Source organism: Kogia breviceps, chromosome 13 (genome assembly GCF_026419965.1).
Source record: "Kogia breviceps isolate mKogBre1 chromosome 13, mKogBre1 haplotype 1, whole genome shotgun sequence".
Lineage (NCBI taxonomy): Eukaryota > Metazoa > Chordata > Mammalia > Artiodactyla > Physeteridae > Kogia > Kogia breviceps.
In genome coordinates, this window is record NC_081322.1 from 11,191,466 (window position 1) to 11,204,247 (window position 12,782).

At 38.3% G+C, this 12,782-nt stretch overlaps 1 protein-coding gene across 15 annotated transcripts in view; it reads right to left on the reverse strand.

Annotated features, from left to right (window-relative positions):
- The window catches only part of FAM135A (family with sequence similarity 135 member A), a 122,421-nt gene that overhangs the window by 13,511 nt on the left and 96,128 nt on the right, over positions 1 to 12,782 (reverse strand). For 14 of the 15 annotated variants that reach the window (XM_059083826.2, XM_067011382.1, XM_067011381.1 and 11 more), the window contains 5 exons: positions 11,828 to 11,994; positions 10,616 to 10,707; positions 10,020 to 10,117; positions 7,586 to 7,737; positions 5,881 to 5,991 (listed from right to left, as the gene is read on the reverse strand). In XM_059083826.2, the coding sequence (XP_058939809.1) occupies positions 5,881 to 5,991; positions 7,586 to 7,737; positions 10,020 to 10,117; positions 10,616 to 10,707; positions 11,828 to 11,994 (620 nt within the window). Of the gene's footprint in view, positions 1 to 5,880; positions 5,992 to 7,585; positions 7,738 to 8,620; positions 9,680 to 10,019; positions 10,118 to 10,615; positions 10,708 to 11,827; positions 11,995 to 12,782 lie in introns of those variants that run through there. The other variant, XM_067011380.1, reaches the window with a different exon arrangement.

Genomic DNA, 12,782 nt, shown 5'->3' on the forward strand with positions numbered 1-12,782 from the left:
AGTAAAATATAAAAGAACAGTTATCTCTAGGGCTCTTGATTGTTTACAAATACCTGAGACTAGCATACTGGCTACGTAAATTGGTTAAGTAAACACTGCTCTATGTTTTCCTATTTTATTTACTTATGTGTCTGATGTGAACCCATATATTTCTACTTTGTGAATAAAGAATTTTATGTATATATACAGGTGTAGCAGTTTCCTAGGAATTGACTACTCATTTCTCGTAATTCTTTAGATGATTAAAAAAAAAGGAAAAAAACATAGCTCAGAGAGACCTGTTCCAACTCCCGTGACAATATTTTAATTTTAAAATCAATTAATGAATATTTGTTAACATTTAAAACTACAATTAGGAAAACCTTCTCAAGTTCTTGAAGGTATACATCACTGGCTTAACGCGACCTGGTCTGACCACGCATGATGGCTGTGGTACTAGTTTCTGGGCTGAGGAGGCATCTGGCCACTCTGGGCATCTGTGTCCTCACCTGCAAAGTGGGGCAATGGGGCTCCTACTTCATAAGGTTAAACACACCCCCGTGTATGACATGCTTGGGTGGCACCTGGAATACGGTATGTGCCTTGTGTGTTGGCTATTATTTATTTCCATATTTTAGTTATTATTTAATGTACTAGTTATTATTAGAAAACAGAGTATGCTTTCACGCTATGTTCCATAATAATACTAATTCAATTCAGGTGTACACTAATAAATTCATTTCTAGCTACAAGTAGAAATCTTAAAACACAAAAACAATTTTAATAAGTCATTTGAACAATTTTTATAGCTAGTAACATTGACAGTTCTGCTAAAAAAAATCTCCTAAAATAGATTTATGATGTTAACGTGAAAGCAAATTTCTATCATCTATAATACTAACACTATTTTAGTTCAGGCACCTCTTCATTTAGAGCTATTTTTACCAACAAATATTTACTGAGTTTCATGCTATTCAGACCATAATCATTTCACATGAATTATCTCATTCAACCTTTAATGGTCTTGTGAGGAAGATACTATTATTCCCATTTTACCAATGAAGAAACAGAATTACTTAATATTTAGATCAAGTAACCTTTGTCAGTGTTTCAGCTAAAACTAGTATCTATGTGTGCCTTCAAAGTTTGTCTCTTAAACAGTGCTACACTGGTACAGCCGGGGGGGAGATGAAAGTCCTGCCATGCATTAAAAGGCAAATAATAAATTAATAACTTGTAAGGAAAAGTTTTAACTAATCCTTAAAAAATAACTCAAGTACAAGAGACCTACTCATATCTACTAATAATTATAAACTTAGTGATACAAGTATCTGTTCAGTCAGTTGGGAAATGCCATGAATTATAGAATTTTTACAGTAAAATTTTATAGTTATGCTTTCTTTAGTGTTTTTATTTTTTGTTGCTATTAGCACTACTGCTAATTAAATCTCACTTTGGAAAGTGCAGTGTAAATACACAGGCCCCAGGGAGTACTCACATTCAGCTTTGCCTTTCATACATTTCCTATCCTGTCAGCAGCAGCAGTACAAACTCCATAGCTACACACAATGCTATACACATAGCTACACATAATGGTTCTAATCAGGGTAAGTTTTTCTCACATGAGAACTATGTGATGTATTTGATTTTGTAGGAATATCTTGTGGTTTTGTGAATCAAGTATGTATTTCTGTGTACTGTAAATACCTTGCTGCTGTTACTTTGTACCCTTAGAAACAAAATCACAAAACTCCACCTACAAAAGAACTTCTCTTTCACGGATTCGAATAAGAGACGACACATGAAATAACCCTTCCCAATTCTCTTTCTCATACTGACAGCACTATTTAAGGCAGAATCTTGAAAAGGTTAAAACAAGACTCAAATGAAGTTGGCTGTATTCAGTGACTAAATCTGTCTAGTGTTCGTATCAAATGTTTCAAGAGCAGGATGGAAGACATGGTGAGAAGAATGAAGATGAAAAATGGATTTAAAAGGCCAGGGCTTAAGTTTACAAGTTCAAGCTACTTCAGCCTTCACCAGATAAATATATGGGTTTGATTTTCAGCTTACCGTACAATATTTGACCTGCTTTTGGATCCCGAACATAATATTGAACAGATCACTCGTTGATTCAATGGGTTGACAGCCAACGCCTACTAGGAAGAACTACTGTAATGCTGAGGGTATGTGGGAGGGTGGGAAAGGGTTGTCATGACAGATCCCACTTCAGGAAAAAAGGCTGAGATACATAAAGATGACTGACATGAGATAAGCTATAATGACTACGATAAAAGAGGTTCATATAGAATGTTACAGCAGTTCAGAGACGACATTAACATTCTTGGGATGTGGTATGCAAAGAAAAGAAGTGGGGTCAATCAAGGATGACACTGAGGTGTTTCAAACCAAGTAATCTAGAGGACAGAGTAACATTTACAAAAGGTCAAAAAGAAGAGGTAGCAAAAGAAGAAACTATCAATGCTAGACACATTTAGCTTGAAGCATAAGCACAGATACGTAGCAGGCAAACGAGGAGTGGAATTCATTACTGTGGTCAGTCCTGAGACATGAGATTTGGGACATGGAGGCACGTGCTGGGACTCTGACAGCAGAGGAGCACCGAATCAGATAGGGCATCAAGGAAAGCTCTGGAGAGCAGGTGGTGCTGGAGTGTCATTTTAGAAGACGAAGAGAATCAGTGCTACAAAGATGGGCAAATGCACGGGGAGGAATGGTGGCAGAAGCAGCATGGTGAAGGCGAGGGAGCACCACACGTGAGACGTGACTACAGCAGAGGATGCCCGTGTGCAAAGAGGGGGGTACGGAGCACATGAAAGAACCAGCAGCCAGGTTATACAGGACTTGATGCCCTGAGCCACGGACTCTACACTTCATCCTGAAAACTATAAGGTAACTCTGGAGGATTTCTGAACAGGACCAATACGGTCTGATTTAATTTTTAGAAAATCATTTCATCCAATGAGGAAGTGAGACAGAGGAGAAGGGGGGCGTACAGGAGGCAGGGTAACCAGTTTGGAGGCCACAGCGATAATCTAAGTGAAAGTGATGACGGCTGGACTAAGGCAGTCACAAAGGAAGGACAGGGAGGCTCTACCAGCTGCCAAGCAGGCTGGACGTTTCAGGGCGTGGTAACTCAGCAGACGTGGGGAAAGGGAGAAAGAGAAGTCAAGAACAACGTCTAAGTTTCCGCCTGGGCAGAGGGCAGAGAAGTCAGTCTGAGGGGAAAGAGGAGGTGTCTGAATACACTGCACTGGAGGCACCCACGAGACGTCTAAGTAAATATACTCTCTAGGCGGCTGCACACACAGGTCTAGGTATGCTAATGCTTGTAGGCCAACAGAAGGAAGTAGGAAAGTCCTTGCTTGACGGCCTTGACTTTCACAGACAGAACAGGAAACAGAGCCATTTGTGGAAGCGCAGGCAGCAGTGGTAGTTTAAGTCTGAGGAAAAGAGGTGAGAAACTTTGCAAGGAATGAGTAGAAAGCTACAAAGACATAACCAGACAGGGAAGCCACGGATCTACAGCAGTAGTGATGTGCACGTCTGCGTGTCCTTTGCGGCAGAGCTCAACAGGCTAGGTGAAGAAGCGGTAGTACAGGCTTGCTAGTTGGCTATGATAGAAAGGCAAGGGTGACAGTGTATGAATGATGAAAGGCATAATTCACAGAGTCTGAGACGGGTCGGGAAGGGGATGAAACTCTGAGGCACAGGGTCATCTTAAGAAGATGGAGTAGGGATCTTAACTGAGTGTAGAAAGCAGGCGAGAATGAGGGAGTGAGAGAGAAAGGACAGGCTATTACAGTGACAGAGTGGAATATTGGTTGAAATTTCTGGGTGGAGTGTAGCCATGGGTAAGGGTTCACAGTGGAGTGGAAGGGAAGGTTACCAGAGTTGAGAAAGGCTCTGTGATGCTTGGTGAATTATCTAAAGGGTTGGCTCATCAAATTACCAAAAATGATGCTAGGATTAAGTATATTAAGATTCAAGAAAAATATCTTTTCCGGGCTTCCCTGGTGGCGCAGTGGTTAAGAATCCGCCTGCCAATGCAGAGGACACGGGTTTGAGCCCTGGTCCGGGAAGATCTCACATGCCACAGAGCAACTAAGCCCGTGAGCCACAACTATTGACCCTGCGCCCTAGAGACCAAGAGCCACAACTACTGAGCCCACGTGCCACAACTACTAAAGCCCGTGCACCTAGAGCCCGTGCTCCACAACAAGAAAAGCCACTGCAATGAGAAGCCCATGCACCAAAACAAAGAGTAGCCCCCGCTTGCACAACTAGAGAAAGCCTGCAAGTGGCGACGAAGATCCAATGCAGCCAAAAGTAAAATAAATAAATTTAAAAAAAATCGTACAATTAAAAAATATATATATATCTTTTCCTAAGCATAACTGTGTAATAAATATTTGTCGATGAACTCTTGTCAAAGTTCTCACTGAAGATGCAAGGAGGGCCCAGGAGAGCAATATATTGAAGAAGACGAGAAGGCTGAGGCTCAAAGGAAGCAGTTTCACGTCGTGGTGGAGGAGTCACGACTGGGAGGGATGGAAAGCAAGAGGACGGGCTCCTGCTGTAGGTGGGCCTCAGTAACCGAGGAATCAAGAAATCCAGCTGCTTCTATGGCAGGCCTGTGTGGTCTGGACTGCTGCCTTTTTGGGGGGGGGGTAAATAAAGTTTTTTTGAAATGCAGCCACACTCACTAGCTCATGGGTTGTCTATAGCTGGTTTTGGGCTACAGTGGTATGTTGAGTGGTTACAACTGAGATCCTATGGCCCACAAGCCAACATGTTTACTATCCAGCCCTTCAGCAAAAAAGTGTGCCACCCTCTGCTCCACAGCGGGGGGAGTGGGCAGGCGGGGGCGGGCTGGGGAATAGCCGGCTTTCAGTTATGGGTCCACTTTCAGCAGGAAGTGGCGATCACATTCTTTGAGGAAGGTACAGATGAGGGCAGTCTCTTCTCCTCAAGTGGAGACCTCAAAGGACACAGTGGAAGGAACGTGCCGGGAATCTGTGAGTGTGAGGATGAGTCCAGGAGAGAGGAAAGGTCACAGGTGAGGTCACTTACAGAGCGTGAGAATGCATGGCCAAGGACCAGCTGGGGACTTCCGGGAGTAAAAGCCTAGGATACACATGCACGATGGGGAATACATTTACTAACTGGTTAATGAGAGATGAGTAACAAGATCCATCCGGTGGTGAAAATCTGAAGAAGGAATAACTATTAATGGTTTCGTTTCTGACATTTTCCAGAAATGCTTATAATAGCAAAGTTAAAAAAAATGTGGCAGTTTAAAACAAAGGCTGAGGACTGGGGCTGGGGGCAGCTAGGACAGGAGGGCTAGGACATGCAGAGTCCTAGATCAAAAACTTAACTTATAGCTGGTATGAATTATAAAGGCCAAAATTTTTAGGATAACTTCAAAGTAGCTGTGCAGCTCACAAAAAATAAATACAATCACGTAAAAAAAATTAAACCATGCTATCAGTTGCTTAGTTTTAACTGTGAGTCTATTTCACTATTAAGAAATTACAACCAGGCTTCCCTGGTGGTGCAGTGGTTGAGAGTCCGCATGCCAATGCAGGGGACACGGGTTCGTGACACGGTCTGGGAAGATCCCACATGCTGCAGAGCGACTGGGCCCATGAGCCATGGCCGCTGGGCCTGCGCGTCCGGAGCCTGTGCTCCACAACGGGAGAGGCCACAACAGCGAGAGGCCCGCGTACCGCAAAAAAAAAAAAAAAAAAAAGAAATAACAACCGACTGATTAGTTTTTTAATCACCAGAAAGACATGTTGATAACTGATTTGTTAAAGGTTTATTTTTAAAAAGGTTTTCAAGTGAGTGTTTTCAAAACTGTTTCTATATACTTACCAGCTTTATTACTAAGCTTGTATAAGAAAGTCTGGCGAGGGTCTGAATGATCTCGACATGTCAGTTGCAAAAGAGAACCTGATTTTTTCCATTTCTGCATAAACCACAGACCTAGAGAGTTATAAATGGTATGTGATATGTGAGAGTTATAAACTGGAACTATATAGTACCATATGCCAATGTTATTCATTTTAATATATATATTTCACTTCAAAATACATCTCCCAAATTAGCATTTTGTTGGCAAATAAAAAATATATTTGCAAAATATGTCCACTTTCTGATGACAAATATAAACATACAGACACACAGAGGTTAACGATGGTGGTTGACAGAGGGCTTGTTATTTATTTCTACCTCATTAGGTAATGAAATAGGTAATGGTCTATGAAGAACACATTTGGGAAAATTACACCTTTAGATATACTTGTTCAAATTATAATGAAGCAGAGGGGGAGTAAACTTTAAACACAGTAGTAGATCCACATGCCTGAGCACGGAGCCTTTACAGACAATCACAGGTCAGTCATGGGAGACTAACTGGATAAGGACCAACTCTGAGGATGAGCAATTGGATAATGTTTTCTAGTAACAGCTGAATATAATTTAAGTATCATATTTAATTGTATTTCTTTATATTACCAGTTACCCGTATTTAAGTGCATCTTCCCCTTAAGTGAAACCTCAATCACTCTGGAGCTGGTTTTCAAGACTGTAGACTATTCATTTCTACTTTTGTTGATTCTATTACTGAGGTGAACAGGGGAGGAAAAGAGGGGAAAAAAACCCTTTAACTGATTAAAGCTGCCAATTGAAAGTCTATCTGGGGAAAAGTAGTGAAGAAAGAAATTCAAAAGAAAGAAATTCAAAGTACTGCATCCGATTCATACTGGGTTCTATTTTGTACTATTTATGGATTTCATTTTTCTCATGCCCTCTTTTTGAAACTGTAAAAATCTACAACTAGCTAGATTTTGAATACCACCATTTGAAATGGGATACAAAGGAAAATGGTATGGTTTATTTGTCAATGAAAGAAGTAGAAGAGAAAATGGAAATAAGAGTTTCAAGGCTCAATGAAAAAAAGTCAGAATGAAATCTAATTCTTACAATGGGAATCAATTAACTAAACTATAAAAGCCATTTTAAAATTCTAAGGGAAAAACAAAGCCAAATAAAGGGCAAATCAAGTATCAGATCCTCCTTAATGAGAATATTTATTCTAATCAAAATTGGGGTCTTAATTTTTACTTTAATTTCTTTTAAAAGTTTAGAATTTATTTTCTCATAATATCCCTTTATCACTATAAAACCAAAATGAGAGTTAATGTTCTATATAAAATATTTTATAACTTTAAAATGTATTAAGCATAGATATTTGTTATCTGCTCAACTAATGGAACAACAAAATAGCCTGTTTATAAGACTAACATTTACTGAAAATATTTAAACAGTTTAATGATAAAAAGGGAAAAAATGCTCTTGTGACTTGACAAATATCTCAATATGACATCATTTTCTGAAATGAGTTTTGTCAGCTTATTTCATGTGCATGACAAAATAGAAAAATAGATACATCTTTTGTTTCATGAAATTCCAAGTACATGACAAATTTGCTCTAAAATAAACACTAGAAAATATTAAATTTGTATTTAAATCTTCTCTCCATGCCATAATTTTTGTACTGGACAATAAAACTTCTTACCTGTATTAACAAGAGCACTGCTGTTGTAGAGTGTACCAAGGTGAGGTCCAGAGAGTGATAGAAACGTATGAAGTTTGTCAAGGTAATATTTAAACCGTGGCCTTGTAAGCACTGAACGGATTATTAAATTGCCCAACGAATGTCCAATAAAGCTATAAGAGAAACAAAATGACATTTCTCCCATAGTAGTAGTTTAAAAAAATACATACATAGATGTGAAATACTAAGCATTTAAAATGTTCTGATATGTTTTAAAACTATGGTTTGATACTCTGAAATGACATAACTTACATTTTGAAGCAAAAAATGTGAGAAAGTAGCAGAAAATTCCTACTATTATATAGTTTATACACTTACTCTATAGAAATAGGATACTACTTATCAGAAAATTTTTACTACTAGTTCGTAATTGCTTAGAAAGAAATACATTTTAAAAGCGCTAATATATTGACTAGATGATAAATTTGCATCTTTAGGTACACACACCAATTATTTACCTGTTAAGTCATGATTTAAAACAAAATAATGAAGTTATACGTATAAGCATGATTTAGGAGACATTATATCCCCATCTCTCTTGTCCTCTGGTCCACACTCCAAGGTGGGGAGTTCTCTAAGTACTTTCAAGCCACAGGAAAAAAAATGTGGATTTTCTGACTGTAAGTCTAAAATTATACCAAAAGAATAACTAATACTTATAAAGCACTTCACCTTTATTAAGGAATACTTTAAATCAAAAGAGTCTTTTTGCCTACCATTATTTTACGATAGACAGTATATGAACCCCTCGGGACAATTAACAGTGAAAGAAGAAAGCCTGAAAGCGGTCTTAAAAGTGGTTTACAGATATAACTAGTTTACAGACATAACTAGTTTACAGATGTAACTAGTGAGATGCTGCAAACTTCCTGAAGCTGTGAAGTAAAGTTTGATAACGAACAGTCCTCAATCAACCAAATCAAGCTTTTGGATAATGGTTGATTATAACTGACCATCTAATCTAGAAGAGGGCATACTTTGGTGGATGAATAAAAGAACTGAAACAACAGATTTATTTTCTCATCATAAAATAACAAATTAATAAAAGGAATATACAAGATGACTATAGAAAATTTAGTAAACAGATGAAAAATCCATAAATGAAGAGAATGACTAGAACAAGAAAACAATCTCTCTCCACCCTCCACATACTTGCATCTCTCACCATATTTTAACAGAAATGTTTTTAAACAGTGACTTCAAATAAAAACCTGCTCTCTCTGTTCTTTGTCCCTACTCTGTACTTGGAAGAGGAAGCAAACTCTACAAAAGCCTAGAGTATAAAGAGCCAGCTTCCTCCTCTAACCCAGCTGGGATGTGAAACTCATCAGTTTACACTATTCTTTTTGAGGCAAGAAGATTAGTTTTGACTTTTTCTTTAATTCTTACCAGACTAGAAGAAACAAATGCTTTTCTCTCCCCCATGTCTATTCACAACATCTGTGATTAAATAATAAGACATATTGATTTGATAATCATCTCCTGCTTGTGGAAAGCTGACTCTCAAAGTATAGTCATGACACATTGAAAGTATTTTCACAGTTTCATTTTTTTATGTATATCCATTTCCCTATAACCTTTCTTTTTGGTAACAGCTTTACTGAGATATCATTCACATACCATACAATTCAGACGTTTAAGGTGTACAATTCAACGCTTTCTATTGTATTTACGGAGTAGTGCAGCCATCACTACAAGAAATTTTAGAATATTTCACCACCTTAAAAAGGAACCCTACATTCTTTTTTTAAAAAAAATAAATTTATTTATTTATTTATTTTTGGCCACGTTGGGTCTTCGTTGCTGCGCGCAGGCTTTCTCTAGTTGTGGCGAGCGGGGGCTACTCTTTGTTGCGGTGCGCGGGCTTCTCATTGCGGTGGATTCTCTTGTTGCGGAGCATGGCTCTAGGCGCGCAGGTTTCAGTAGTTGTGGCACGTGGGCTCGATAGTTGCAGCTGGTGGGCTCTAGAGCACAGGCTCAGTAGTTGTGGTGCACAGGCTTAGTTGCTCCGTGGTGTGTGGGATCTTCCCGGACCAGGGCTCGAACCCATGTCCACTGCATTGGTAGGCGGATGCTTAACCAGTGCACCACCAGGGAAGTCCAACCCTACATTCTTTAGCTATCACCGCCCCCGCCCCACCATCTCCCCTCTCCCCCGGCCCTAAGCAGTCATTGATCTATCTCTATCTCTATAATTTTGCCAATTCTGGACAATTCATATAAACAGAATTCTATAATATGTGGTCTTTCCCTAAAATCGTTTTATTTTTATTCGCTTTAGAGTTGTGGTATCCTATGTTTCAGAATAGGACAACAAAATTACCAGAAATTCTGTGTGATTTTTCTATAATTCATAAAGATATAAAAACAATTTATATAATATTATAGAAGTTACCTTATTTTTGAGACTGTTAGACTATATATCTGAATATATTGTATTATCTCATCCAGAAGGCGATCAGTCATGCTATCAAAATCAGCGAAAGTATCATTCTAAACAAAAGCGAAATAGATACATTATATACTGAATATGTGTAATTACATAAAACACTGAATATAAACATTATTTTTAATTTAGGTATTGAAAATATGGTTGAAGACCAGTGGTTTTTAAAGAAGTTAGTGAATGTAATATTCATTATATTAAAATGAACAAGTAGTGAATTTCTAAGGAAAAAAAAGCTCACTGTTCTTAACACTTCATTTAGATAATCGTTTAGTCCACTATCAACACTGACCATAAGGTTATTTATAATGGTTTAATTAAAATATTTGCACAGAATGTGAAATGCTAGGAATTTTGCACATGTAAAAAGCTGATAAATCAAACTGTAAATTACTTCTACTTCCTTAGGCTACGCATTAATTGTTAAACTTCATAGAATTCAGAAAAATTATTTCTACTACTACAGGCATTTTGTAGTCAGCAAATATTTAGGTAGAAACTGGTAGAGAAATGTGTGCTTCCACTGAAAACACAGCTATCTGTACCTGATTTCTCTCAGACATAAGAAAATCAATTCTTTCCCCAGGGAGTCCAAGTTCAATGTAAGTTTTTACTAACCGGAGATCTGCACTGTTACCTAGAAAATGAAGAAAATGAAAGTTATACCTAAGGGACAAGATAAAGCGAAAGGTACAATGCGCACCCTCATACTCTGTTACACTTCTTGGGGACAAGCGTAAGGCTTATGCCAGCTGTGAAGAGACAAGGCCCTGGGATCCGGAATCCTCAGTGTCTATTTCACAGCGGATTTCCATCAGCTGGCAATGGCCTCCAACAGCCGGTCTCTTCAGAGGTCTGGTCGCATCGATGCTCTCGCCACCACCTCCCCACCCCCAGGTGTGTCTGTCTCCCTCCCTATAACATGGGATAGTGTGTTTCTGGAAGATTTCAAAGAGGAATTTACCAGAGATTCTACTGGGCCAAGAGGGCTTTCTTGGAGGATAATTCTTTGAAAATTTTATTAGTGGGGGGAAAGAGGTTAGTATTAGAGATATTTTATTTCTTAAGAGTCACAGTTTTGTTTTTCTTAAAGAAAAATCTCCAATTTCATAAGATTTTACTAGCTCAGACCTGTGTTTAGCATTTTTATGATCCATAAAATCTTTTGTCAATTTGTTGCTACAGAATCACCTTATAACACAGTAATACTCTGCTAGTCCAGAGACACTTGGTGTCTTCTAACATAGTTCCTAACCAAGAAAAATAGGCTGTAGAGTAACCAAAGCAGCTGTCTCAAAACCACAGCAGTAAAACAAGGTATTAAGAATTTAAGTTATACCCTGATTAATCAGTGAATCTTTAATTCTTAGGTATTGATTTTTCTTGTCCATAAGGTTTAAAGCAGCAAGCTAAAAGGGAAGCAGAAAGATGATCAAAGGGAGACAAAATGATTGCCACGAGGTGACAGCTGACAAAAATAATAAAAAGAGAGAAGACAGAAAAATCCGAAGTTAAAATAAATAAAATGTTGGCACGTGGATGTCAATTCCATGGAAAATTTACTTTACAAAGAAATATAATATTATACTCAGCAAAATTAAGCACATCTCTGTTTTAGAGAGTATTTAAGATTTAATTAATATCAGCAATTTAGAAATCTTTTTTCAGGTCAAAGATTAATAAATAAAACTAAATGAGATCTACTAGGAAGAGAAAAGATTGAGTTGCTACGGGTTACACGCACAGACGTTACCTACCGTCCAGGCCGTGCACACAGACAATGAGATGGACTCCGTCTTCGGAACGGTCCTCCTCCTCCTCCTCCACACAAAAATAGGGTACTGAGGATGCCAGAAGAGGAACATCGCTGTACATGAACCCGGGGAGCTTAAGGTGTTTCAATTCTTCTTTCGCCTGAAGGAAACTGAAGCAAAATAGTGTAAAAGACACTCATTACTAAGTATTATATTCAGTTTTATCTGCTGCATTTAGAGAACTGCGGAAGAGGAAACCCAGAAATATTAGATTTTAAAATAATGAAAATATGTGGGCTCACCTAAATGATTTAGAAATCAGAGAGTAATTTTTTTTACTATTCTGATCAAATACAATGAGTATTTAAAGCCTGACATCACTTAAAAATATTCTTTTAAATCCACTCAGAAGACACTGGGAATGGAGTTATGCTTTCTACTGAATTTTATACTGTATGCATAGAAAAGACGGGAGAAGCACTGCAGAGAGGACAGTCTGATGCTGATCCTGTGATCAAATCTTACCCTCTTTGCCCCTTTTTAATCTTATATAAAAGGAAAAGAAGGAGATATTCTACACAGTGTAGCAGTGAGAATGGCAGGTAGAGTATTTAGTAGATGAGGTTATTTGTATTTTTCTCTAAAAATACCAATAAGAAGGAACAGAACTAAGAAGGGGATGTGATTAAATAAAATTGGTGGCATACACTCTTTTACTGATAGAATAAGCGACGTATCTAATCAACTTGGGGACTGAGAACATCAAAAATTACTCACTATTGTAACATTAGATCATTTGGACTGATAAAACTCCAAGAGGCTGCTGAACACGAAACAGAGCAGGGCACACTGGGTGAAGAATACAGACCCCTGCTTTCACTAATGACTCAGAAGAGTCTGAGGTACCAGGAGGTGGTGCAACCTTCAGCTTCCTAGCACATTACAAATCTTCAATGGG